General features: G+C 40.7%; 1 protein-coding gene and 1 long non-coding RNA gene across 3 annotated transcripts; one reads left to right on the top strand and one right to left on the bottom strand.

Moving 5' to 3' along the window:
- Positions 1–1,370: 1,370 nt before the first annotated feature.
- On the top strand, positions 1,371–21,375 carry kdm7aa (lysine (K)-specific demethylase 7Aa). 2 transcript variants are annotated; one of them, XM_068306527.1, is made up of 18 exons: positions 1,371–1,522; positions 8,214–8,299; positions 8,754–8,871; positions 9,590–9,750; positions 11,446–11,587; positions 11,949–12,135; positions 12,528–12,690; positions 14,389–14,476; positions 14,574–14,680; positions 15,135–15,226; positions 15,394–15,480; positions 15,895–16,146; positions 16,267–16,391; positions 16,663–16,811; positions 16,896–16,987; positions 17,299–17,453; positions 17,627–18,009; positions 18,945–21,375. In XM_068306527.1, the coding sequence occupies exons 1-18, from the start codon at positions 1,425–1,427 to the stop codon at positions 19,031–19,033; spliced, it is 2,574 nt and encodes an 857-aa protein (XP_068162628.1). In that variant the 5' UTR covers positions 1,371–1,424; the 3' UTR covers positions 19,034–21,375. The 2 variants fall into 2 exon arrangements, with proteins under 2 accessions (XP_068162628.1, XP_068162627.1); XM_068306526.1 differs by having other exon boundaries at positions 16,893–16,987.
- On the bottom strand, positions 18,520–22,601 carry LOC137589076 (uncharacterized). Its single transcript, XR_011034141.1, has 2 exons — positions 20,265–22,601; positions 18,520–19,067 (listed from the first exon to the last, which is right to left on the bottom strand). It is a non-coding gene; the product is annotated as an uncharacterized lncRNA (long non-coding RNA).

The raw sequence follows: 22,601 nt of genomic DNA, 5'->3' as shown, positions 1-22,601 counted from the left end.
AACAGACGTTTCTTCACTTGCAATGATGCGTTTCATTTTAAATCAGGAATCCATATCCAATCAATAATTCCTTATTAGGGGTATTAAAGAATTGTTTTCGGGGTTGTTTACACCGGTCTGTCTACACTTCGTAAGCAGAGAAGTTTTCTACTGCCATTCATCAACGGTGCTGGAGATCCGAAAGCACTTCATCCACATACATGGGTCCATTATTCGGATTATGCTGGATATGCACACCATGCACGAAGATCTTTTTCCAGGTTGACAAGAGGGAAACCTTGATGTGAACGCATGATGATGATCTACATCCCAGCGGTGCATGCCACTGTTATCACCCGAGGACAAAGAAGATGATTGCATCTTGCTGCAGGTTGCGTTTGCAGCAAAGAAAAAACTTGACATGAACCTTTGACAATAAACTGGATGAACCCCACGTGTCTTGCCTATGCAGTAAATTCTCAGTTTCAACATGCACAGTGTCTACTTGCCCATGCAGAGCAGCACAGATGGGCGTGTGGGGGGATGGGTGCTGTCAGCTCACAGATCAAGCTTTAGGTCGGTGGTCCCATTGCTATTCACCACACAATCACGTAGGGCATGTCAGACACCTTCTATGGAGACATACCAGTAGTGCATGTTGTCTTGTGATTTTTTAGGCTTTGCTGCAGTATGTGCTTTAGGCTAAGGATGTGAATAGAGGAACCTACTCGCCAGGAAGAGCTGTGACAACAGATTGAATAAAAACTCTCCAAGAAGCTGAAGATATTCTGCTGACAAAGCAGCTCTCGTTTGTCTGTCGGAATTATCTATTTTATGTCTTTATGTCGAACCAGCTGCGTTTCTGGAATCCTGGTTGGTCAGTGCTGATCCTGCACTTTCAGAAGAAGGGTGAACTGTGTTACACTTAGTACACGTGTTTTGACAACATTTTGTCAAATCACTCAGCAAAAACTGTTTTTAGTCCCAATTATAGTAATTGGGAATAAAATTACAACATAAAAATAACATCTTTATGACCTTTTTTCTCGCAATAAATATTTAAATGTGTGTGCATAGTTATGTACAGTGACGCTATCATTTATGTATGTGATATTGATATATATTGACATTTGGATAAACTTCTTGAAGAGGTTAAATTTGATAGAAACAAATTATCTGACAACTCTTTGAGATTTTATTTAGTTGATCAATTTAGAACAATAAGAAAATGCCTGAACCAATCACATCATATCATTCCTTTGTTGGAAAAAAGTTGGGGCGCCTACACCACCGGATATAAATGAGTAATTTGGAAATTGACGTCAGAGGTGGGATTGCCTTAAAATGTCACCTCGTGTGTGCTCGGCTCGTCTTCGGGTGTTTCCGGGAGGTGGGTTAAATCCCCGCCCCGCTTCATTCCTGCGTTGTTTGGGGACAGAAGGAAGATGGCGGCGGCCCCGCTGTACTGTGTCTGCCGGCAGCCTTACGATGTAAGCCGGTTTATGATCGAGTGCGACATTTGCAAGGACTGGTTTCACGGCAGGTATGTGGAGATGATGTCTTTTAGAGGTGTGGGTCATCTGGAGCGACAAACGCTCATTGTTTAATTTAAAAAAGGCGACGGCTATCCAAGCTGTGTTGACGGGTAGCTAACTTAGCTTGCTAACGCTAGCGGTGAGCGACGGGGGTTTTAAACCGTCTATTGACACGACTTTACGAAAGAAAGTGGGGTGCCGTTTTCACAAATAACCTTGAATTCAGAGTGCCACCGCTACTAAAAGCTGCAAAACATTCCCAGTCTTGGTAACTGTGTTCATAACAATGTGCATTAACTCAAATATAGCCTTTAGCAAATAGTTTTTTTTTTTATTATCTACAAATATGCGGATCTATGGCTTGCGGAGCTGTGTCAGTTGATCAGAAGCTTGGTGGCGGCATACAAACATTGCTTGTTTACCTGGTAGTTTTAATCATTTTTTTTAATAAGTTTAACGTTGTCTTAACGTAACTTTAACAGATTGAGACAGAACGTGCATTGTATTCCAGTGTGTATTCTAGCGCTGGCTGACCAAGTTAACCCAGGTTATTCAAGGTAATGGCCCCGAAGACACGCTCACTGTTACAGTTGATACCAGTTTGTGCAAGATGCATCTAAAAAAAAATACGTCTGAGATGAGTTTAAAGACTATTTATTAGTCAAATTAATACATATTTTTAATAAGTTATTCTGATATGTGTGGAATTTGATTTTTTTTTTTTTTTTAAATTTAGCAGACCACTTTTATTAGAAAGCGAGCTTGTTATCGTCGTTCATATGATTGACAGTTGAAAAATTTAAATCCCCTTCAAAGCAAAGCAGGCACATGGCAGACAACCTCTAGTGGTGAAGGGGAGGATCATTTGAAGGCACTGGCGCCTGGGATCAAGTCCCTGGATTTGTTTATTGTATCTTTTGCCCCAATTATTTTACCGTTCTGCCACTACTTTTCCAGTTACGATCAGTATTGAGGATTACTGATTACTAGTTGACCAGTGGATTTATTTATGCTTTTTATGATTAATGCTGGAGGCAAGCATGTATTGTGTGGTGACACTCATTGGTTTGGCTTGGTCATATTTCGGTCTGAAAAATAATAAACTCTGTTTACTTTCTGCTCAAGATTATCCGTTATTTTCGGGGGTATGAAATAGTCTAGGTAATTGCTTAGCGTACTTTTAATTGGCGTAAACTGCTCAAGGTTAGTATAAGTAGGACTGTAGATTTTGTGGATTTACTCTCTAGTCTTTACAGAAGTAAAATATGGATTTCCCTACAGTTACGAAGTGCATATTTTGTAATAGTTGTCACTCAGTAATGTGTGTTGATGCTGTAACCATCACAACCTGACCTTAGTATACCTCCATCACTTTTTATTCAATGTGCTCCTAAGTCCTTAAACAATAGTTGCACATACCCTATCCTTTGAATCAGCCTGCGTGGGTGCATCTCCAGGGCAACTGTTTATGAATACAATAATCTGTTTTTTGCTTGTGTTGAAATGACGGAAGCTATTGCGTAACCACATTGAACATGCTGCCAAAAACTTAGCGGCCAGAATTTTTGGCAAGTCAGAGCCAAGAAAGACTGGCTGTGTGTCATGTGGCAGCAAGAAGAGGAACAAATGTTGGAGCTTCCCGCATAAGCAGATACTGAAACGCTGAGGGCTTCGTTCCAAAAACAGCCACATTTCCTGCCTCTTTCCCACGAGGATGTCCAGAAGGAAAAGGATCTTCTCTAGCAGTGGATTGTGGCACGCTGGTGGAATGAAAAAGAGCTCAACATTCTCATGCCTTTTAATATCTGTGTTAGCTGTCGTGTTGTTTGGGTGGGAGACTTTCTCACTGCCTCAATTTCTGGGAAGTATCCCGAACATGTATCTTTGTAATATAGTCAAGGATTCTAAAAGGGTGAGGACTTAAAATTGTGCAATTTCTCTAATTATATATAGAGAAGTAGGTTTTTTTTCCCCACTTTAAAATTCTGATTAGGGTCACCCCATTTCCCTCATCCTGCATAAACTAATAATGCCTACATGAATACATTCATCATTGAGTTTCATCCCCCCTTGACTGACAGATCTGCACTGGATCCCCTTGCTGGAATGGTTTTATCTGACAAATGTTTAAAAACAGTAAAACCATTCCTAGCATTTTAAGTGTCTCTGCCTTCAAGACTTCTTTAAGGTACCAAAAACAACTAGCCCCTGTGGTTTGGATTGTGGTGTTAAATCCCATTCTTTACCATTTAGAGCTTCACCTAATTACAAGACCTGCTTCTGTAAATAGATTGTTTGTAGTGGTTTAGAGATGCCAATTTATGTCAACACCGTGGATGTTGTGTGCTCTAAGTCCTCAGTAGGTCAAGTCAGATCACAGAGTTTACCCCTGTGTAGGTGACACACTCCGGTCAGCCCATTGTCTGATTTAGCTATGGGTGTTGGGGGTGATGACAGACCAAGAAGGCTCAATGGAGAGAGAAGGAATGATTGATGGGCATTTCAGCTGGCCAAGTTCAATGCGTGATCTGTCACTGTCGTGCAGCGTGAACACACTAAAGAGAGATGGATCGCCTCGACAGAGAGCTGTTTATGTGGAGTGGATGGATAAGTGGAAGGATTCTACTTTTTCACCACAGTAGTTCAAGAAAGAAGTGTTCCAGGTCATCTATTTGTCTTAAGTAGCTCCTGCTAAAACATCCGCTTTCTTTTCATTAATGAAACTGTTTGTTGCTTTACCTTCAGCTTGATGAATCTTGACGAACAGCCTCATGCATTGATAACCAGTCAAATTGAATTATTATGTTAAGAATATCGATTATAAACTCATAAATGGCACTTTGCAATAAATTACACAATCTGGGAGGGAATTTAGGTATCAGTGTGTCACATCCTATCCAAATCATTCAGAATCTGTAGCAGCTAAACTGTCATTTGACGCTCTTCTATGTTATGTTAAATAGAGAACAGGATGCTGGTTATTCAAAGTCATTTTAATAAATGATATGGAGAAGAATGCATTCACAATGCAGTCACCCTTAGGGTGAAGAGCAGAAAGCCACAAGACTGATGACTGTTTAGGTTTTACATGGGCACCGGGGGCCTTAAAACAACCGAGTTGAAGGCGTGTGAAAGCCGGCCCTGTTAGTAGCCTCAGGGCTGTGCAGCCCGCACCAAAACAATTAAGTTGTTAAACCTCCATGGGGCTCTCATGGTGTCCAATAAACAACAAAGTGATGCTCGTTTGTTGTTTAGCAGCCTAATTCAGAAGCTCACACTCTCTTGTTTCAGTTGCAGTCACTACAGAGATGTACAAACGCTTTTATGTTTGTATTTTTTTTAAAATGATTTCACCACTACAGCGAAATTGAGCGATCCCTATTCATCTGCTAGGACCTCAGTGACTCTTCACTGCAGTCCAGATCCAGCATTGTTTATATAAGCTTTGCCTGAGTGCACTAGGAAATGGGCCAGAGGAGTCAGGTGCCCTTCTGGGGTAGATAAAGACAGCCAGGTGTGTTTAACTGCCCTCATCTCCTCTCTATCTTACAACCCATCCATTACAAATCTGCCAGTTCCCTAATGTAGGCGTGTCATTGTCCCATGCAGAGCAGTTATTTAGAGCTTAAAATAATGGCATTGCCCGCCTCCAGTCTTTGTGTTTCCACACTGATCATGGAGGACAATGAACCCCTCACAGTGCATGGACTAATGAATAAGCCCTCTCAGTCAAACAGGAAGGAGCCCCTTGATGAGAGGAAGTGAAGTGAGAGGGGCTGTTGATGGCAGGGCTTTTGCCAAGTACACACATCTTCTCATTCAGGATAGGATGTTTTGCCTGATAATCTGCGTCTGAGCTGTAACAGAATAACCCTTCAGTCTGACTAAAACAAGTTTTAATGTTGAGACGTATTGCTTGTTCTCAGTTCTGTTTCAGTAACAGTCTGTTCTTTTGTTCTTCCGCAATCTCTGTTAACAGGATCTCAATAAACATGAAGGTGACGTAAATTCACTCATCTTCAATCTTGTCCTTTGTCTGGTTCAAGCAAGTGAGATTCAAATTGATTCAAGGAAGACTAGCTTTAAAATGATGCAATGCTTGAAATACTTGCCTTACTTAAGGGAGAAAGTAGGCCGGCTTCTCCAATCCTTGTTAACCTGGTCTAATATTAATCATTACAGGTGATGTATGCGCTGAGTCAGGCCAGCATATGTGGCACAGTGCCCTGATTTCCCACTGAGGCATTATAGAAAGGAGAGCACAAAGTGAGCTGAGGACAACAATGTGACCGCGGCTGTGCAAGCTGCTCTTATATTTTTCGACAAACCCCACAGCAGAGTGTGTGACTCACTCTCCCCCAGTGAACAGTTATGTGTTTCATCCAAGATTCCTGATATATGAGCAAGGCTTAATACTACAGCCAATTGCTGCACAGTGTTATTATTGGTCATTCTCCTGCACACGTGCAAAGCACAGGAGCGTTTCCTTAAGTTTTGTGTATTGCTTCATTCTTTTGTCATTATGTTTTTAGTTGTTTTCTCTGGATGTCGTTGGCAAAAATTAAAAAAGCATGATATAAATGGGCTGACTTATTGGAATATAAGGTACTAATGGATTTTCAGTTTGTTCAGCAAGTCCCCTGGATGATGGTATTTCCCAGGTCCTTATTGTCTTTTTCACACAGCTTTGCAGACATCCTAATTGTTATATACCTTTGTTTTCTGTTTAGAAAATTTGCTTCCAGCAAAAACTGATTGTTGTGCAGCCAATAATAGCACAAGACCGTATGAGGTGAATAGAAGAAGGGGAGCTACTGCTGATATCCTGTTAGTGCACTGAGGTGATTGGGGCCAGCATTCACATGAGCTCATAGCTTCCTGATGAGTTAATGGCCCTCAGCTTTATTTCCTTTACAGTTTCCTGCAATTTCTAGCAGATCAAAGCTGATAGCAGGCTGCTATTAGCTCCGTCCATCCCGCAGGCATCTGTAAAAAAAAACCCACAGGAATTATCAACACAAATCCATTGTTTGTATCCTGGGTCGTTAAGCTAACTGCCAGCCTGAAGTTAGTAAGCTGTGGGAGCGCTACGATTAACACGTTTTTATTGTTTGATCACACTAATCAAGATGCTTTAATGAAGCTGTTAGCTGGCTTTTCAGTCAGATTTTTTGAAGTGCATGTCTGTATTGTGATGTTTGCATATAAATCCAAAAGCAAATAGGAGTTGGAATGTCTGTTTACAGCCAAATGATTGTTCCAGGTCAAATGGAAAAATAATATGATCTCATAAAACATATTAATAGTCTTCATATTTCAAAAATCTCCTATGAAATGCCAAATGTACTGTTGGTCTGTAGGTACAGAGGGTGCTTTGTGTGTGACCTCAGCACCACTTGGTACACATCATTAAACAATCAAAATGACCTGTGTACATCCTCGAATCAGTTTACCGTGTAATTTACAGGTTTGTAACTAAATGGCTATCGGTGTCCATTCAGGATGAATTGCCTATCACTTGCTTTTCAGCCTGTGCTGCCCTGGAATGGGGCTCTGGTATGCAACAAAGGAATGCATGTATGTTGATGCCTGTGGTTTGTTCAGCTCTCCCAGGATGGTCGGGGGTAGCATTTACGTTGTGGCAGATCTGTGAGAGAAAAGCGTAAAACAACCTCACTATGTGGATGAGCAGTTGATGTTCAGCCAAAGTTTTGTGCTGCTTTGACGTAATGTCACACAGGGAAGAACAGGAAAGCCTCCCATGATTCTACCTGGGGAGTGTTCACGTATTTTCAAATTAGAAATGATTGTTTGTAAATCATTTCATTCACCATATTAAGTAACCTTTGTCTGGGTACAGGATCAGAGTTGTTTGACTGCTAAACCAGATGATAAATGTTTATGTCTCACTTACATTGTGTTATTGTTAATAGTCTCTTGAATATGACATCTGGTCTGGAGCCTTCTAGTTATTATGCCACCTGCTTTGTTGACTCTTCTGAGATTTGATAACTGGACTGAATTACAGTTTAGAGACTGTTTTCCTGATTTAGTCATCTATAAATATGCTATGCAGGATATGATGCTAATGCAGCATTAAGTAGGTTCATGAAGTCGCTGCTTTCTTGCTCCTGTTTCAAAAAAGAACAAGGCTGAACATTTGTTTGAAAAAATTGATCTGAGCAAAGGTCATTTTATTGCCCAAACTGTACTTTGGTTTTTCTAGTTTATTTATACTAAGTCTGTGATCCCTGAAATATTCTCCAGTAATGTTTTACATTAGCTACAGTATGATTAAACTCTTTTGATTTTCAACAAAAGTGGTCATAGATTTCAGAGGTGGTCAAATTTCAAAATTCTTCTTAACACCTCGTAAATCATTCTGATGAGTAATTATAGTTGTTTAAATGCTAAAGTTTAAAAAGGGAATAATTCAGAGCTCAGGAATCCTTTCTAGTCTTAATAATGAACTACCCCTCTTCTTAGAACTTGTGATATTTTTTGATATTAAGATATATTGAATAGTTAAATTAATGATTGAAGAATCGATAGATTACTCAGTATTGGATTAGTTACAGTTCAACTCTAAAGCGGAAACACTGCCACATATGTGCTGTTCATGTAAGAAAGATCCTGATTCATGTTTAAACATGTAAGGAGTGTGAACATGTTTGAACATCATGTCCTTCCTATCTCCAGCTGTGTGCAGGTAGAAGAGCATCATGCGGTGGATATCGACGTTTACCACTGTCCCAACTGCGATGTCTTACAAGGACCCTCCCTGAGTGAGTACGGCTGTGTTTCAGTGGCGTGTTTTTTCTATTCCCCTTCTTTGGTCTCATTCATCAAACACCATCCTGATTGTCTGCCTCACATTAGCATGTGTAGCCCTGTCTTCATTCAGGTTTCCCCCCTCCCACACTGCCTCTGTGGTGAACTGGTCCCAGGGGAAAAAGGTCACTCTGCAGTCGTACTTGTGTCTTTTTTTTTTTTCTTTCAAGGATACTATTGGGTCATCGTCAGTGAGCCCCTAGGGCAGCCATTACTAGTTAATTGAATGCTACTCTACTGTGATTGGACAAGTGCGTTAAATCTCTTAGCACGAAAGTTGTGAATTAAAATCTTTACAGAAAGTGCTGGTGATTTTCCTCATTCACTACTTTTTGGGGAGAATGAGCATCACTGATGAACTTCGAATGAAACAGCCCTGTGAACATCACCTGTCTGTGTTTGGTGCAGTGAAAAAGCGCAACAACTGGCACAGGCACGACTACACAGAGCCGGACGATGGGTCAAAACCTGTGCAAGCCGGCACCCCAATGTTTATCAAAGAGCTCCAGAACAGGACATTTGCCAGGTAAAATGCTTCGATTTGGAGACAAGCATGTTTGTGTTTTAATAATGTCCACACCTGTCAACCCAACCACCCAAACGTCAGGTTGAAGATCTAGTCCAGCATTAATATGTATTCAATTATAGCATCACAACAACAGCAGCTGTATGAATTTCACATGATTACTGTAGTCCTTATTCTGATGTATTTCCATTCCCCACAGTAACTGTACATTATTTGATTTATAACCCCAAACTATAGTTAAGATAAGAGGTGAACTCCCTTTCAGCCGTGGGCAAAAAAGCCCAGCTCACTAGAAAATGTTTGCTGACAGCATAAACTTTGAGAGATATTTAACTGCTGCATGGCAGTGGAAGATTGTTTATTATTATTATTATTATTATTATTATTATTGCACCTTTACTTGTCGCTTGCTATTTGTAAAAATGCTGTCGGAAGTTACTGTCCAGCTCAGTGGGCGAGGTGCGGTATTCATGCAAGCTAAAGCGTTAATGTTATGAGCTAAATGAAGCGGTAAATCAGAGAAATAAAAGGTTCTTTTCTGATTGGTTTTGTAACCACTGTAAAACAATGTAATGCAGTTCTTTCTGTGTTGCTCACCCTTGCCTCTGGCCATGTTGCCACAGATTCAAACCTGCAGATCATGCATTTCACAGGCAGGTGAGCTGGTTTATATATAAAATGTCAATGGCTGATGTTAACTGGACCAATATCTTTTCAGTGGTGATGAGATTCTTAGGAGGATGAAGGGTGAACAGGTGACACCCAGGTACCTGGAAAGACACGGCTTCACTTACCCCATAATGGTGACGGAGATGGAGGGCCTGGGACTCAAACTACCAGCTCCTACTTTCTCTGTCAGAGATGTGGAGCAGTATGTGGGTAAGGAAATTTAGTAATGAATTGGATGTGTTCTGTGGCGTTAAACAGTTCCGTCATCCGCTGTATCAGATTTACTATCATAACACATTAGTGTTTATTGGCGACGATGCGGGCACTATGGGAGGAGTACACGGTAGCCTCAGTCTTCTTAAACGCTGAAGAAACAACCCAACACCAGCCAGCTAAGTGGCCATTGCTGAGTGGGCGCCATCTGTGTGTCTGTATGAGCAAGTTTCCAGGTTCATGGGGTTTTAACCCACTTATCAGGCATCAGGCGATGGCTGAATGAGTTCTAAATGAGTGACGTCTAAGCTTTCACTATCCTCTCTGTGACCATGAAGCTTCCTTATTGAAACAGCTTGCCACTTCCCAGCTCCTATTACAAGCCCATTAACAAGCCCACCAATGTTTTTATCATTAAGTTCAGATTACAGACTCCCTTGCTCACTTTATCTCTCTCTCCCATGCCCTGTTGAGCATTAAGCCCAGGCACAGGTGTTGTGACCGGGGACTGGGTGTCCGCTTACATTTCTTACAGTTATCCCACAATGGGAGAGCAGGAGCGAATGGGGATGCATTCTGTCTTTCAATTGAGTCCAAACAGTTGTTTAGCCAGCTTAGTGTGTGGCCATTGATTGGTCCCATTGGTGGTAGAACATCAGTTAAGTCATGTTATGGCCGATTCTATGAATGCAGCTTGTGCTAGGTGTCATGTGATGGATAATGCAGTAAAATGAGTTGGTACTTGTATGTTTATGAGGACATATTTGCAACATTCACCTTAATTAATGATATTGTCCATATTTAGTAGCTAAATCAGGACTTTAGGATGACCCTAGAGTTCTTTGAGCTGGATAGGAATTTTTGATTTTGGGCATCATCAACTGTTCCCTGCTGCCGGTTTTCTGAAGTCGTGTTTGAGCTTAGCGATGTGCGGTTTCTAGGAAGCGTTGTCTCCATGTTTGACTGCCTGCTTTTACTCCAGCTGTTCTCTGTCATCACATGCTGGCCAGCTGGGCCTTCAGAGGTGTGTGTGTTCGTGTGTGTGTGTGTTCGTGTGTGTGTTCGTGTTCGGGGTAAGGGAGACCATGCAGAAGGGTAATAAAAAAAGTGAGCAGGGGGGCTGTTGGGGAAAATGCTACAACCAGCTGTCTCGTTGCACACACTGCAGCCCCGATTTTACTTCCGGCCCAACGTTGTCACCAGTGTGTGATTTGTAGCGTCCCAGCTGTGAGGTTTGTATTGTCTGCTGTGGATTTTTCTTTCTTTTCATTTTACAGGTTTTTTTTTTCTGTTGTTTTCTCTTAAATGTACCACATAAAGTCCAAGTATGCTCTTTTTCACATTTATAGTTCTGCTTGCCTCTCTTAGACGTCTCCCACGCACAAACAGGCGGTAAATACAGCAGCCTTATCACCTCCACCCACTCCTATTCCTCAGACTGGTGGTGTGGACAGATTGTCCCTGTTGCCCCCCTGTGTACAACCCCTCCCCTCACTGCCATATTGGTGCCAGTTTCCCTCAGGGCTTGATCTCTAAAAGCACATAAAGATGCCAACAGGCCACTGACCAAAAGAAACCCCACACCCACTCAGGAGCCAATTTAAAAGTTTATGTTTATTGCTTTCAAGAGTCACTTGCTACGGAGATACTCCATGTTATTCCATGACTAAACTGTATTTATCACCCATGCAGGGGGCGACAAAGTCATTGATGTGATAGATGTTGCACGCCAAGCAGACAGCAAGATGAAACTGAGCGAGTATGTTAAGTATTTCACTGCATTGCTTCGACCCAAGGTCCTCAACCTCATCAGCCTGGAGTTCTCTGACACCAAGTAAGCCATTCTACAGTCTGTTTGTGGCTATCAAAGACGTTCAGTAAGCGCAGATTCGTACAGGTACTCATCAGTTATGTTGTACATCTGAAATTACACTGAACTAGACCTGTAAATAGTAGAACAGTAAAGTTTTCCTTGTTGTAAAAGTCTAGAACGGACTTTTAGTTAAGCTATCCTTCAAATTCCAGCACACTTGCATTGTAAGTCTAATCTGCATTGGTTATAATGCAAACATATGCTGTGTTTTGTTGTTTTTATGTTTTCATTCAGTTTTGACAGATTATGATGACACTCCTGTTAGCTTTAACCAACATTAACATGAAGTCTAATTCAGTCTAATTTCCACCCACCCGTTAAGGATGTCTGAGTTGGTGGAGGTGCCTGATGTGGCTCAGAAGATGTCCTGGGTAGAGAACTACTGGCCAGACGACTCCTTCTTTCCCAAGCCCTTTGTCCAGAAGTACTGCCTAATGGGAGTCAAAGACAGCTACACAGATTTCCACATAGACTTTGGTGGTACCTCCGTGTGGTACCATGTTCTCTGGGTGAGTGGATTTGGAAATCAGGCAAAAACTAATCATGACATTCTATGCCAAATATTTAATTTAAGATTACGCTGCCCTTTCATTTTTGTCAGACGGTGCGATGTTTAGTTTGTTTGTACTTACTGTGGTATTTAGGGCAGACAGTCACAGCTGATTGGCTTCCACGTGCTGAAAGGTCACCATGCTTCTCACATCACATCTATTCATCTAGCAGCTCCAGGGGCAGCACTGCCCCTGGAGATGACACAGTTTTGGTCATCTCACCCTTGCTCTTTCATTGATGTCACCTTGTTTGTTGGTTAGAAAACCAACAGTGCCTCAACAGTCTTGATGTGTCATTCAAGTGTTTCATTCATTAATAGTTAGCCTTTTTTTTTTTTTTTGCTTGGCAGGGTGAGAAGATCTTCTATTTGATCAAGCCGACTTCCACCAACCTTGCACTATATGAGTCATGGAGCTCCTCGCCAAATCAGAGTGAAGTGTTCTTTGGGGATAAAGTGGAGAAGTGTTACAAGTGTCTTGTACCCCAAGGAACCACCCTGCTCATCCCTACAGGTCTGGTTCTATTTCTATGTTTGTATAAAGCTCCTTTGGCTGTTTGTTGTTCATCTTAGCCAGACAACCTCTAGTGGTCACTTTGAAAGGTTCTTCCTTGCCAGTGGTTTGGTTCATTTGGTTCCACAAGGGAAATGTTTGTGGTCTGGCTCATCTTCTTTCTTGCTTTTGACAAACAAACCAACTGCAGATGTGTTTTCTCAACACAAAGTTGTCATTGTCCTTTAAAGCACTTAAACTAGTTTAGAGTTGAACTTGGTTTTCTGGTCTGTCTGGTAAAACATTGTGGTTGACTGTGTTGAATGCAGCACTGAAACTGAATAATATAGCAAGACTAAAGGTTTTGCTGGTGTGTGTTTAAGTGGATGTTGTTCAAGAGCAGCGTAGGCTCAAAAAAGAAACACACACATTGATTCTTATGAGGTCACTTCATGAACAGTTCATAGGGAGCAGATATTTTTAGTACAAAGTTAGCTTTGAATTCATTCTTTAAGTCTTCCCTACCTCATTACCATCCTGTGGGTCTGTTTGCTTTCAGACCAAATCAGTCTGCTCATAAAAGGAGTAACACCCTCCTTCTCATTTGCTCTCTGTCCAGTTGTTTGGTCTGCAACAGGACTTGATTGACAGCTTTCATACCAGACTAAACAAATGGCACTAATGGAAAACTTACCAACTTTCAATGGATTCAAACCAAAACAGCTTATATATGAAAGCATCTTCAAAGACATGGATGATTTCCTGCTTTTGTGGTTGACGTTTAGAACATTCACCAAGTTATAACCTTGTAACTGCTGTTTGAATCAAAGACCTGCATTCACATGGATTCAAAAATCAAAATAATCATGGTTTCCATAATGCCTGCTAGGAAAATACAAGCCTCTTGAAGTTCCTCTGTAATTGCTAAGGGAAAATAACATATTCTTCCTGAGCAACAACCCAAACAGTTCTTGATAACATCATTATAATGGAAAAATGAAGGAAAACAGTGTTGCGTAATAAGAGGAAAGTAGGAATAGCGCAGCTCTGCAGTCTAAAATTACTTCAATCAGCAGATCTGTTGGTAATTAAAAGTTGTGTTTAAGATGTTTGTGCTTCATGTCATGACTAAATTTGATGCCCTTTCTTTCACTGATGTGATGCTAACGTCTTCAGACATACCCATCCATCAGCCTCTATTGACTTTTTAAGCTGATGGCGCTCTTTCGCTCTCACCATGCACCCAGACAGACAAAGCTCAGTGAAGCCCGTCAACTGCAGGACGGCCTCAATCCGTCTTCCTGCAGTGCTCTCTCAGCGGGCTGAACCTGCATTGTAAAGGAGAGCTTTTGGAAGACGGGGTGTGGAGAGGTGGGAATTAAGTGGGGGTCAGAGAGCACAGTAGGTCAGTCAAGCAGCACATTATCAGACCTGCCCATCAGACTTACACCAACCCCCCCAAGACTCTGCTTTTGCTCACTAAATGTCATGTGTATAGCACCGTTTAACTTAGACATGTCATTTTTACAATTTCACCAGAGACTAAGTTTTGTTTTGTTTTGTATGTGTACAAGTACTTCTTTATTGTGCTGAGGCAAACGTGCAAGTGCCATAAATATCTTTTCACACAAGTCGGTTCAAGTTGCATACGTAGTGGGTTTATTTTTATTTGCATGCAGCCAAGTTATTCAAATCCACGTTCTCTGACGCCCCCTGCAGGCTGGATCCATGCTGTTCTCACCTCTCAGGATTGCATGGCATTTGGAGGGAACTTCCTCCACAACCTCAACATTGGCATGCAACTCAGGTACTCCACCCTTGTTGATTTATTTTAAATGCTATATAGAGGCCAATCTGCCTTCATGCTGCTTTACTTATTTTTGGTTTCATCTGTTGTTATGTAGGTGTTATGAAATGGAGCGCCGTCTAAAAACGCCAGACCTCTTTAAGTTTCCATACTTCGAGGCCATTTGTTGGTATGTGGCCAAAAACCTATTGGAAACATTGAAAGGTGAGGGTAAAATTTTAACATGCACAAAACACGGAGATAAAGGCACACTAATAGATAAAGAGTTAGATATTGAAGACTAATGACAAATAAAACCACTTTACAGATTGTGTGTGAAGTCTCAGCCATTCAAGTCATGGAAGATATCTTTGTTGGATAGAATCATAAAGATTTTTCGGAAAACTTTTTCCAAGAGGTTTCTTCACTTCTTTAGATGCTGTGATTTGTTAAACACATTTTGCATGTCTCCATAGTTTTCACACGTTTTTATTTTGCGATGACATATTTGAAGATGAATTCAAATAAAAAAATTTTCAACTAGCAGATAGTGATTAAGACTATATGAACTCTGTATATAGACAAAGGAGGGCTGATATCTCCATGTGATTTTGGTTTAAATTTTCTCCATGTGATTTTCCCAGATTAAATTCTTACTGGTATATTTTTCCCTCCCCAGAGCTGCGGGAGGACGGCTGTCCCCCACCAACCCACCTAGTCGACGGAGTCAAGGCTTTAATCAGTGCACTGAGGACATGGTTGAAACGGGAGGTGAGAGGTCTTGTCGTTTGGACTGTTGTCTCTCTGCGTACCTGATTCTGCCTAAATATCTACAGACCAGATAGTTCTTGTTACAGGGCTGGAAACATTAATAAACCCAGTAACACGTCTATATGCTCATTGTTCCTGACTGAATGTGGTCTGTTGTGTCTTAATAGGTGAGTGAGCCCACCAGTGAGGTACCAGATCATATCAGGCCGAACCATCTCATTAAAGAGCTGACTAAGGAAATCCGTTACCTAGAGGTAAGAGCAGAAAAGACTAGAAAAGCTAGAAAAAGCTGTCATCTCACTTTGCGTCTTGATATGAAATAAGTCCTCATAACTTTCACATATTGTTATCATGGTACTTTATAAAATAATTATTCTAGCAATGTCTATCGGTACTTTTTTGAAAGAACCACTATAATGTTTTTTTTAACTTTTGTTACTCCATGCAACACACAGCTGTAACAAAATAAGCTAAAGGTAGCTAAAATTCAACAAACAATGAATTTGATGAGAAAATGAGTTATTGCTTGTTAAACTACCTGTTATTACAGCAAGATCATTTTACTTGTCAAGTAATCTTAAAATAAAATAGTTCTGGTCTGCAAGTAAAGATTAAAAGAAAGAAGCCAAAAACTGCAGTCCATGAAATGTTGGTTTTGTTAACAACAGGAGGAACCAGTCAGTGGTAGCAAGCCAGTGAAGATTCAGGGAAGCGGGTGTGGATTACCGTCAGGATCAAATACCTGCCCGGCCACTCGCTCCACACTGGAGAAGTTATCCCAGGCCCGCCGGGCGAGGAGGGCCGCCAGGCGACTGAGGGAGCAGCAGCGCCAGGCCCCCAAGGTGCCCTCAAACTTGGACATCTTAGAGAGGCACACCAGGGAGGTGCTAAGGAGACTGGAGGTGGGACCCCTCGAGGAGGTGAGCAGCTTGTTTTTAATCGGTTGTACTGACAAAGTAAAATTTTAAGACTCCTTGTTTATTTTATTGCCATGTACTGTTATGGCTGGTGTCTTTTGACTGATGATGTTTATCACATAGGATGCAGCGTTTCGTGCCAAGGTTCATGGCAAGCTCAATAAAGTGTCAACTGCATCGGCTGCTGCTGCAGAATTTTCAGATGACAACCATTTACGGCTCATGTTGGTCAATGGCAGAATTATCAGGTGAGCTCTCGTTCAGATTTGGTCAGGACAGCAGTGTTTGCTGTGCTTCTAATGAGTGATGGATCCTTGGGCATTCTCACTCGATAAAGCAACCTAACCATGACAGTATTAGTCTAATTAATGGGCAAAGTAATCGGAATACAAATAAATACAGTAATAATAAAAAATCTGATTGAAAACACTAACCCAAAGACTCTTAAAAGTTTTCATGACCTTGCAGTCATGTTTGATTTCAAATGACCTTGTGCTCATCATGTGTTTGTCTGTGCAGAGACCTGAGACGGTCAGGGTGCAGCCCGGTGAAGACGGAAGGAGAAGAATCGCCTGTTGGACTGCAGAAGAGTTGTGTGGATGTTAAGTGTGAGAGGATTCAGGACAGTCGAGAACAGCACAGCACAGTCGAGAAAAACAAACTCTTCAGTGAGTCCTCAGAGGCTGCTTTGACTATTAAATTCCTATTCTAAGCTGTTTTAGCTCAAGGTTTGTTCCTGTGTTTCCCAGAAGGCTTGGAGAGAGTGAAGACTGAACTCAGGGAAGAAGTCTCAGGACACTCCAGTGTGTCGGATGTGGAGTCAGACAGTGACTCTCCCTCAGAGGTAAAAAATCACAGGATCTTATTTCACATTTTTGTTGAGAAAGGAAAACATGGTCAATACTGAACTGTCTAACAACATCAAATTTACCTATGCCCTGAATTTATTATAGAGCACTAATTGAAACACAAAATATATATCATAATCAATAAATTTGTAAAGTGATACAGTAAATGCATCATGTTAAGTACCAAAATTGCAAATGTAATCATCTATCGGTTATTCTGTATGGTAAAGGCACACAGATCCTACACCAATGAAGACTTTCTTATTCTGACTGAATCATCTTTTTAAATTTCAACATTGCTTTGCAGCATAAAGCTTCATCGTCCTCCTCTGATGAGGATTCAGGGAGTTCCCAGGAGGAGGAAGAAGAAAAGGGCTTGTCTCAGATGAAAGGCTCAGGGCACACCATAGAGCTGGACCAGTCTAGCCAGAAACTCAGGCACAAACACAAACCACTCAAACGGTAAGAAACTTGCGCTAACATGTTAATATGGTCCCACCAGGACACCCTTCAAAGCTTAGATGGGTAGATTTTTGTTCATGTAGAGGTGATAAGTAATATAAGTATAAGTAATATAAGTATAAGTATAACCTTATAAGTATATAAGGTGATAAGTCTGTTTCTGCTTCCTGCAGAGAACGTCCTACCTCACCCGGCACAGAAGAGGCCATTCAGGGGATGTTGTCTATGGCCGGACTGCTGTGCTCCTCCAAGTCGGAGAAGGTAGACTCCTCCCATAAGCCGTGGTGGTCCAGCCCCAGCCAGTGCTCCATGATGGGGCAGAGGGAGGCGACGCAGCACCAGCATCGACTGCAGGGGGACAAGAGCCCGATGGACAGCCAGGGCAACAGCAGCGAGGCCTGGGACAATCATGGACTCCCCAGCCCTCTCAGTCGAAGCCATGCCAGCAGCCCGGAAACAAACTACCAATACTGTGACCCCTCAATGTCACCACCGCTGCACCCCTCCAAGAGACAAGCCCCCAACCCCCCACCAATCAGTAATCAGGCAACAAAAGGTTTGGAACTCACATCAGTTTGTTTTCACTGTGCAGAATGACACACACACACACACACACACACACACACACGCGCGAGCATGATGAATCTGAAACTCATTCAGACATTCACTTCTTTGTGCTGACATTTGATTTACTTGTCAGTTAAACCAGTTTGGTAGTCAGTCAGGATACAACATACAAAAAACATGTAAAACTATTTGGAAATTCAGTTCCATCCATGAAGATATTAATAGTTATAAAAAGAGATATTAAAAGTTTGTAAAATATTACAGGATTGAAAGAATCATCCATTTAGAATGATATAGATTTACATCAGATACGCCTTTAAAGAATTATTTATTAATTTTCTAGAAGCATTTATCCTCTGCAGGGTTGCTGGGAGGCTGAAGCATATCCCAGCTGACTTTTGAGCAGGAGGCCATGTAAAAATTAAATAATGAATTGATGTTGCATACGTGACGTACAAGTAATTGGTTGTATATGAAAAACAAGTATAAAAAAAGTATATTAAAATGTGAAAAAATAATTTAATTTACAGTAAAGTGACATTTCACATCTGTAAAAGTCTTATACATGTTAACATTTACAATAGGTGTGTAGACAATGAACACAACAGATTTGTCAGAAAATGCATGTCACCAACAATTCAGTTTATTTCTGTTACACTTAAAGAAAACAAATACCCTAACATCTCTGGATTTATTGTATAAAATTTGTATACATTAATTAAAAATTGCTTCATTTTTCATTATTTAAGTTTTTTGAAATATTACACTTTTTGTACACAATCTGAGAAAATAACTGACTATTTTAACAATAAAACAAATATTTGTAGCACAAATGTTCTTTTTTTTTCATGTTAAATTCTAGAGCCATGTCTTCTAATTAATATCTACCTTTGATGGCTTTTATTTCTGTCTTGTTTCCTTCAGGCAAGCGGCCCAAAAAAGGAATGGCCACAGCCAAGCAGAGACTTGGAAAGATCCTGAAACTCAACAGACACAGTCGCGTCTTTGTGTAACATTCCAAATCTTCAGTGATGAACAAGGATTTGTCTTTGAAGAAAAAAAAACATTTGAGAATTTGTTACCAGACACAGTCCTGTTGAAATATGGACGAAAAGAACACACCGCTTAGAGACGGCCACAACTCAACGAATCAAGTCATTAAAAAAAAAAAAAAAACATGAAAAAAAAAAGTTCACTGTGCATGCTTAGGAGACAGGGTATTGGATTTGAAAATAAGCAAATGCACAACTTCACTACAAGCACACTCAAGAACAAAACAGAATAGGAGCCATGGGAAGCGGAGATGCTTGAAATGTGATGCAGGGAAAAGCGGAAAAACTCCTGCAGACATTTAAATGAACACAGGAGACATAGGATGTCTACCAAACAACTGCTTGCTTTGCTGGGGAACTTCTGATGCCAACATCATCTGCATCACCTTTACTAATATTTCCTCCGATGAATGCGCCCCCCTGCCCTCCCCTCAATCTTTTCTCCATGGCCATCTGACGAGCTGAAGAGGATGGAGGAGCAAACGTAAAGAAGCGGAATCCCTACCAGGGTCTTTCTTTCCTCTGACCCTGACGGGGGGAAACGAGGTGCTAAGGAGGAGAACTGAAATTTCGAAATGGTGCTTATTGTTTGTACTTTTCTCCACTCATGCTTGTCCCCTCCAGCCCTCACCTCTCTTCCTGAGCCCCCCTTTTTATCTCAATCACACCAGCAATAATTACTGAGGAGAAGACAGTATGAGAGGCAGTGCTTTTGGGGAGTTCTTCCCCTAATTCTTCTGTATGAAATTGGTGAATTTTTGTAGTTTAGTGCAAACTGCTCTCTAAAATCTGCTCTGTTTGATTAGAGGGGAGCTGGAGTGTCTGTGCTCACCTGAAAGGAGTTGTCCTAAGTTCTGCCTCTCTGAACTGGGTTAAAATAGGAATTACGAGTCATTCGCTCAGGTCTCAAAATAAAACCTTGAGTTGCTAAATGACTCGCACAATTTCTAGCTTAATTTATTTGTTTTATCTGTGATGTTAATTTTTTTTTTTAATTTTATTTTTATGGACTCTGAATGATGTATTTATTAATTGAAAGAGAATGATTTTTATTATATTTGGACCCTAAAACCTCTATTCCCAGGGGTTTCTCCTTTCTAGGGTTTTTTTTTTTCCCAAGACATACTTTTTGTAAATGTGGATGTTTGTGGTCATCTCCTGAGTAACAATTTACCTACAAATCTTTTATTACCTTTTTATTCTGTCTGGCCGTTTACCCAGTCAAATAGATCCTGAATTGGTTCTCGTCTCTTCTGGTTTCCTCTTCTCCCTGTAGCCAAGATGTTGGGCTTAGTCTGAAATGAAACAAGATTTGGTTGAGAAAAGTCAAGTTCCTTATCTGTACCTGAGCTTTTTCAGCTAGTGCCCGTTTAGCAAAAAAGGTATTCTGAACCACTGTGGTTGATCCAAAGTAGTCAATGCATTCAGAAGATATGAATATTTGTTGAACCTAAAGTGGGATGAGTGAGGTTTGTGGTTTTGTTGGCAAAAAAAAAAAAATACCAGTGATATTTGTTCTGCTCGGATTGCGCAGTCCTTACCTCTCAGGGAATGATGCCATGGACATAACCTTTGATTAACCACCAGCCACATCATGGATGCATACAGGACGATATCAGAGATCACTCAAGTCTAACATTCACCTCGTGCTCTGGGGTTTCTGTTTTTCATCGCTTCAAAAAAAACAATTTCCTGGTCGAGGTTGTCATGGTGTAATCGTAAGCTGTGCTTTAAGCAGTAAGTCGTACCTTCTAAGAATCACTTGTACTACTTCTGACACATTAAGTATTGCCCCCCCTCCTACTATTTAACACACTTCTGGCTCAGTATTGTGCAGTAAACATTCTGTACAACACCGCTGTTGAACAGACATTTTATACATATTAATGACACCCAGGCAAGTGTTGCCATGTAGCTTTAAGGCCACTCTTTGGACAGTGAGACTTGAAAGCTTTGCTCAGGTTGACTTGTTGTGCACATGACCTGCGAGTGACTGATCAATCAAACCATGACGAGGTGTTTCACATCATCAAAACACATGGAAATAATTTTAAAAAATGGTTTCCTCCCTTTCACTAACACTACGCTTTACCTTTTGAACTCTTTGCATGTCAAGTCATTGAAGACACGAGCTGGCCCGCAGGCAGGGTTTGTTATAGTAGTCACCGTACAGGATCTCTTTTTGCTTTTATATGCAGCTCCTTCAGCTTTTGTGTTTTGTGAGTTGGTTCTTGCTATTTTTTTTAATTTTTTTTCAGATTTAAATGGCTCATGATTTAAATACAAACACTGGCTAACTGTGACACTGTTGATGCATTGCGTTTTGTTTCTGCATTTCAAAGATTGCGTGTAAATAAAACTAATTAAATAACATAGTTTTTCTTTCGCCAAAACCAATTCAAACAACTGATTTAACTCTATTATTTAGCTTTTAGTATATATCACTTCTAAAGGGATTTTATAGTTAATTTTTTTGGGGGGTGAAATTTATGAAAAATGTAAAGTTAACGTTAGTTGCCCTACTTTTATATAATATTACTAAGTAAAAACATGCAATGGCGATTTCTTAATCTTAAACATTTTATTGAAACAAAAGCCAACAACATTGGTGGGTATAACACACAAAAATTGTATAACTCCTACATTGGCTTTTGGTCACATGAAGTTCACCTGTAAAGATTTTAAACGTCACTGAAGTCCCCTCATCCTTCAATTACGGCAAAATGTTGTGACGTCAGTCAAGTCACAGGTGACGTTTCTAACCGATTCACAGCTAAATAGCCTTAAAATCCTTTTGACAATAACCTGAATGAACTTTTTTGTTCCCATATGGAGAAAAATTCGTCCAGGTTGGTAACTGAACCAATATAATTCAAGCACAATGAAAAGGGAAATTAGAAAACCACAGGCGACAGGTGATCAAAATAGCTTTGATGCGTATTTTTACCAACCACCTACTGCTAACATAACGTCTAGAATGCTAACTGGCCTGTCTTCTCGTTACTCTTTTTGGACCTTCTTGGGTAACGAGTCGAGATCCGGTTCTGAGGACCCCCAGCCCGAACGAAAAATGGATTACCCTCCTAAATATCAAGAGACTTCTTCAAAATGATGTCGAGATTTGTACCAAATACGAGTGTTCGTTCAAAAGCTACCAAAGCCTCTCGTCAATAAACCACCTCCAAACAACTATTGCTGTGATTGGACGGAGAATTAAAGTCTGTCTATATCCTCTGTGGTAATTGGTTGAATGAATTGCAGAATTTTAACCACAGCGCCGCCTATGGTCTATTCAGATAAGTGCCGTCTCTTTAAATTGAACGTGTCACCCATCGATGAGTGTAGTCCGTACGATAGAAAATTGATGAGTTCACTGATTTACCAGACAGCACTCATAAATAATACTTTCACAAAGATCAAGTGTGATTGAAGTGTTCCTTATTTTTTCTTCAGGAATGCAGATTATCAACGCACACAAAGAATCTTCTTTATCATTATTTAAGTGGACTAAACAATAAGTGACTTAGTC

The sequence above is a fragment of the Antennarius striatus genome, chromosome 22, assembly GCF_040054535.1.
Source record: "Antennarius striatus isolate MH-2024 chromosome 22, ASM4005453v1, whole genome shotgun sequence".
Lineage (NCBI taxonomy): Eukaryota > Metazoa > Chordata > Actinopteri > Lophiiformes > Antennariidae > Antennarius > Antennarius striatus.
Note: the sequence above shows the minus strand (reverse complement) of the source record. Positions and strands in the feature narration are given on the sequence as shown.

Coding starts and splice junctions, on each gene's coding strand:
- kdm7aa (XM_068306526.1), top strand. CDS start 1,425: ATGGCGGCGGCCCCGCTGTACTGTGTCTGCCGGCAGCCTTACGATGTA. Junction 8,300..8,753: donor CTTACAAGGACCCTCCCTGA/GTGAGTACGGCT, acceptor TGTTTGGTGCAG/TGAAAAAGCGCAACAACTGG. Junction 16,147..16,266: donor AGGTGGGACCCCTCGAGGAG/GTGAGCAGCTTG, acceptor TTTATCACATAG/GATGCAGCGTTTCGTGCCAA.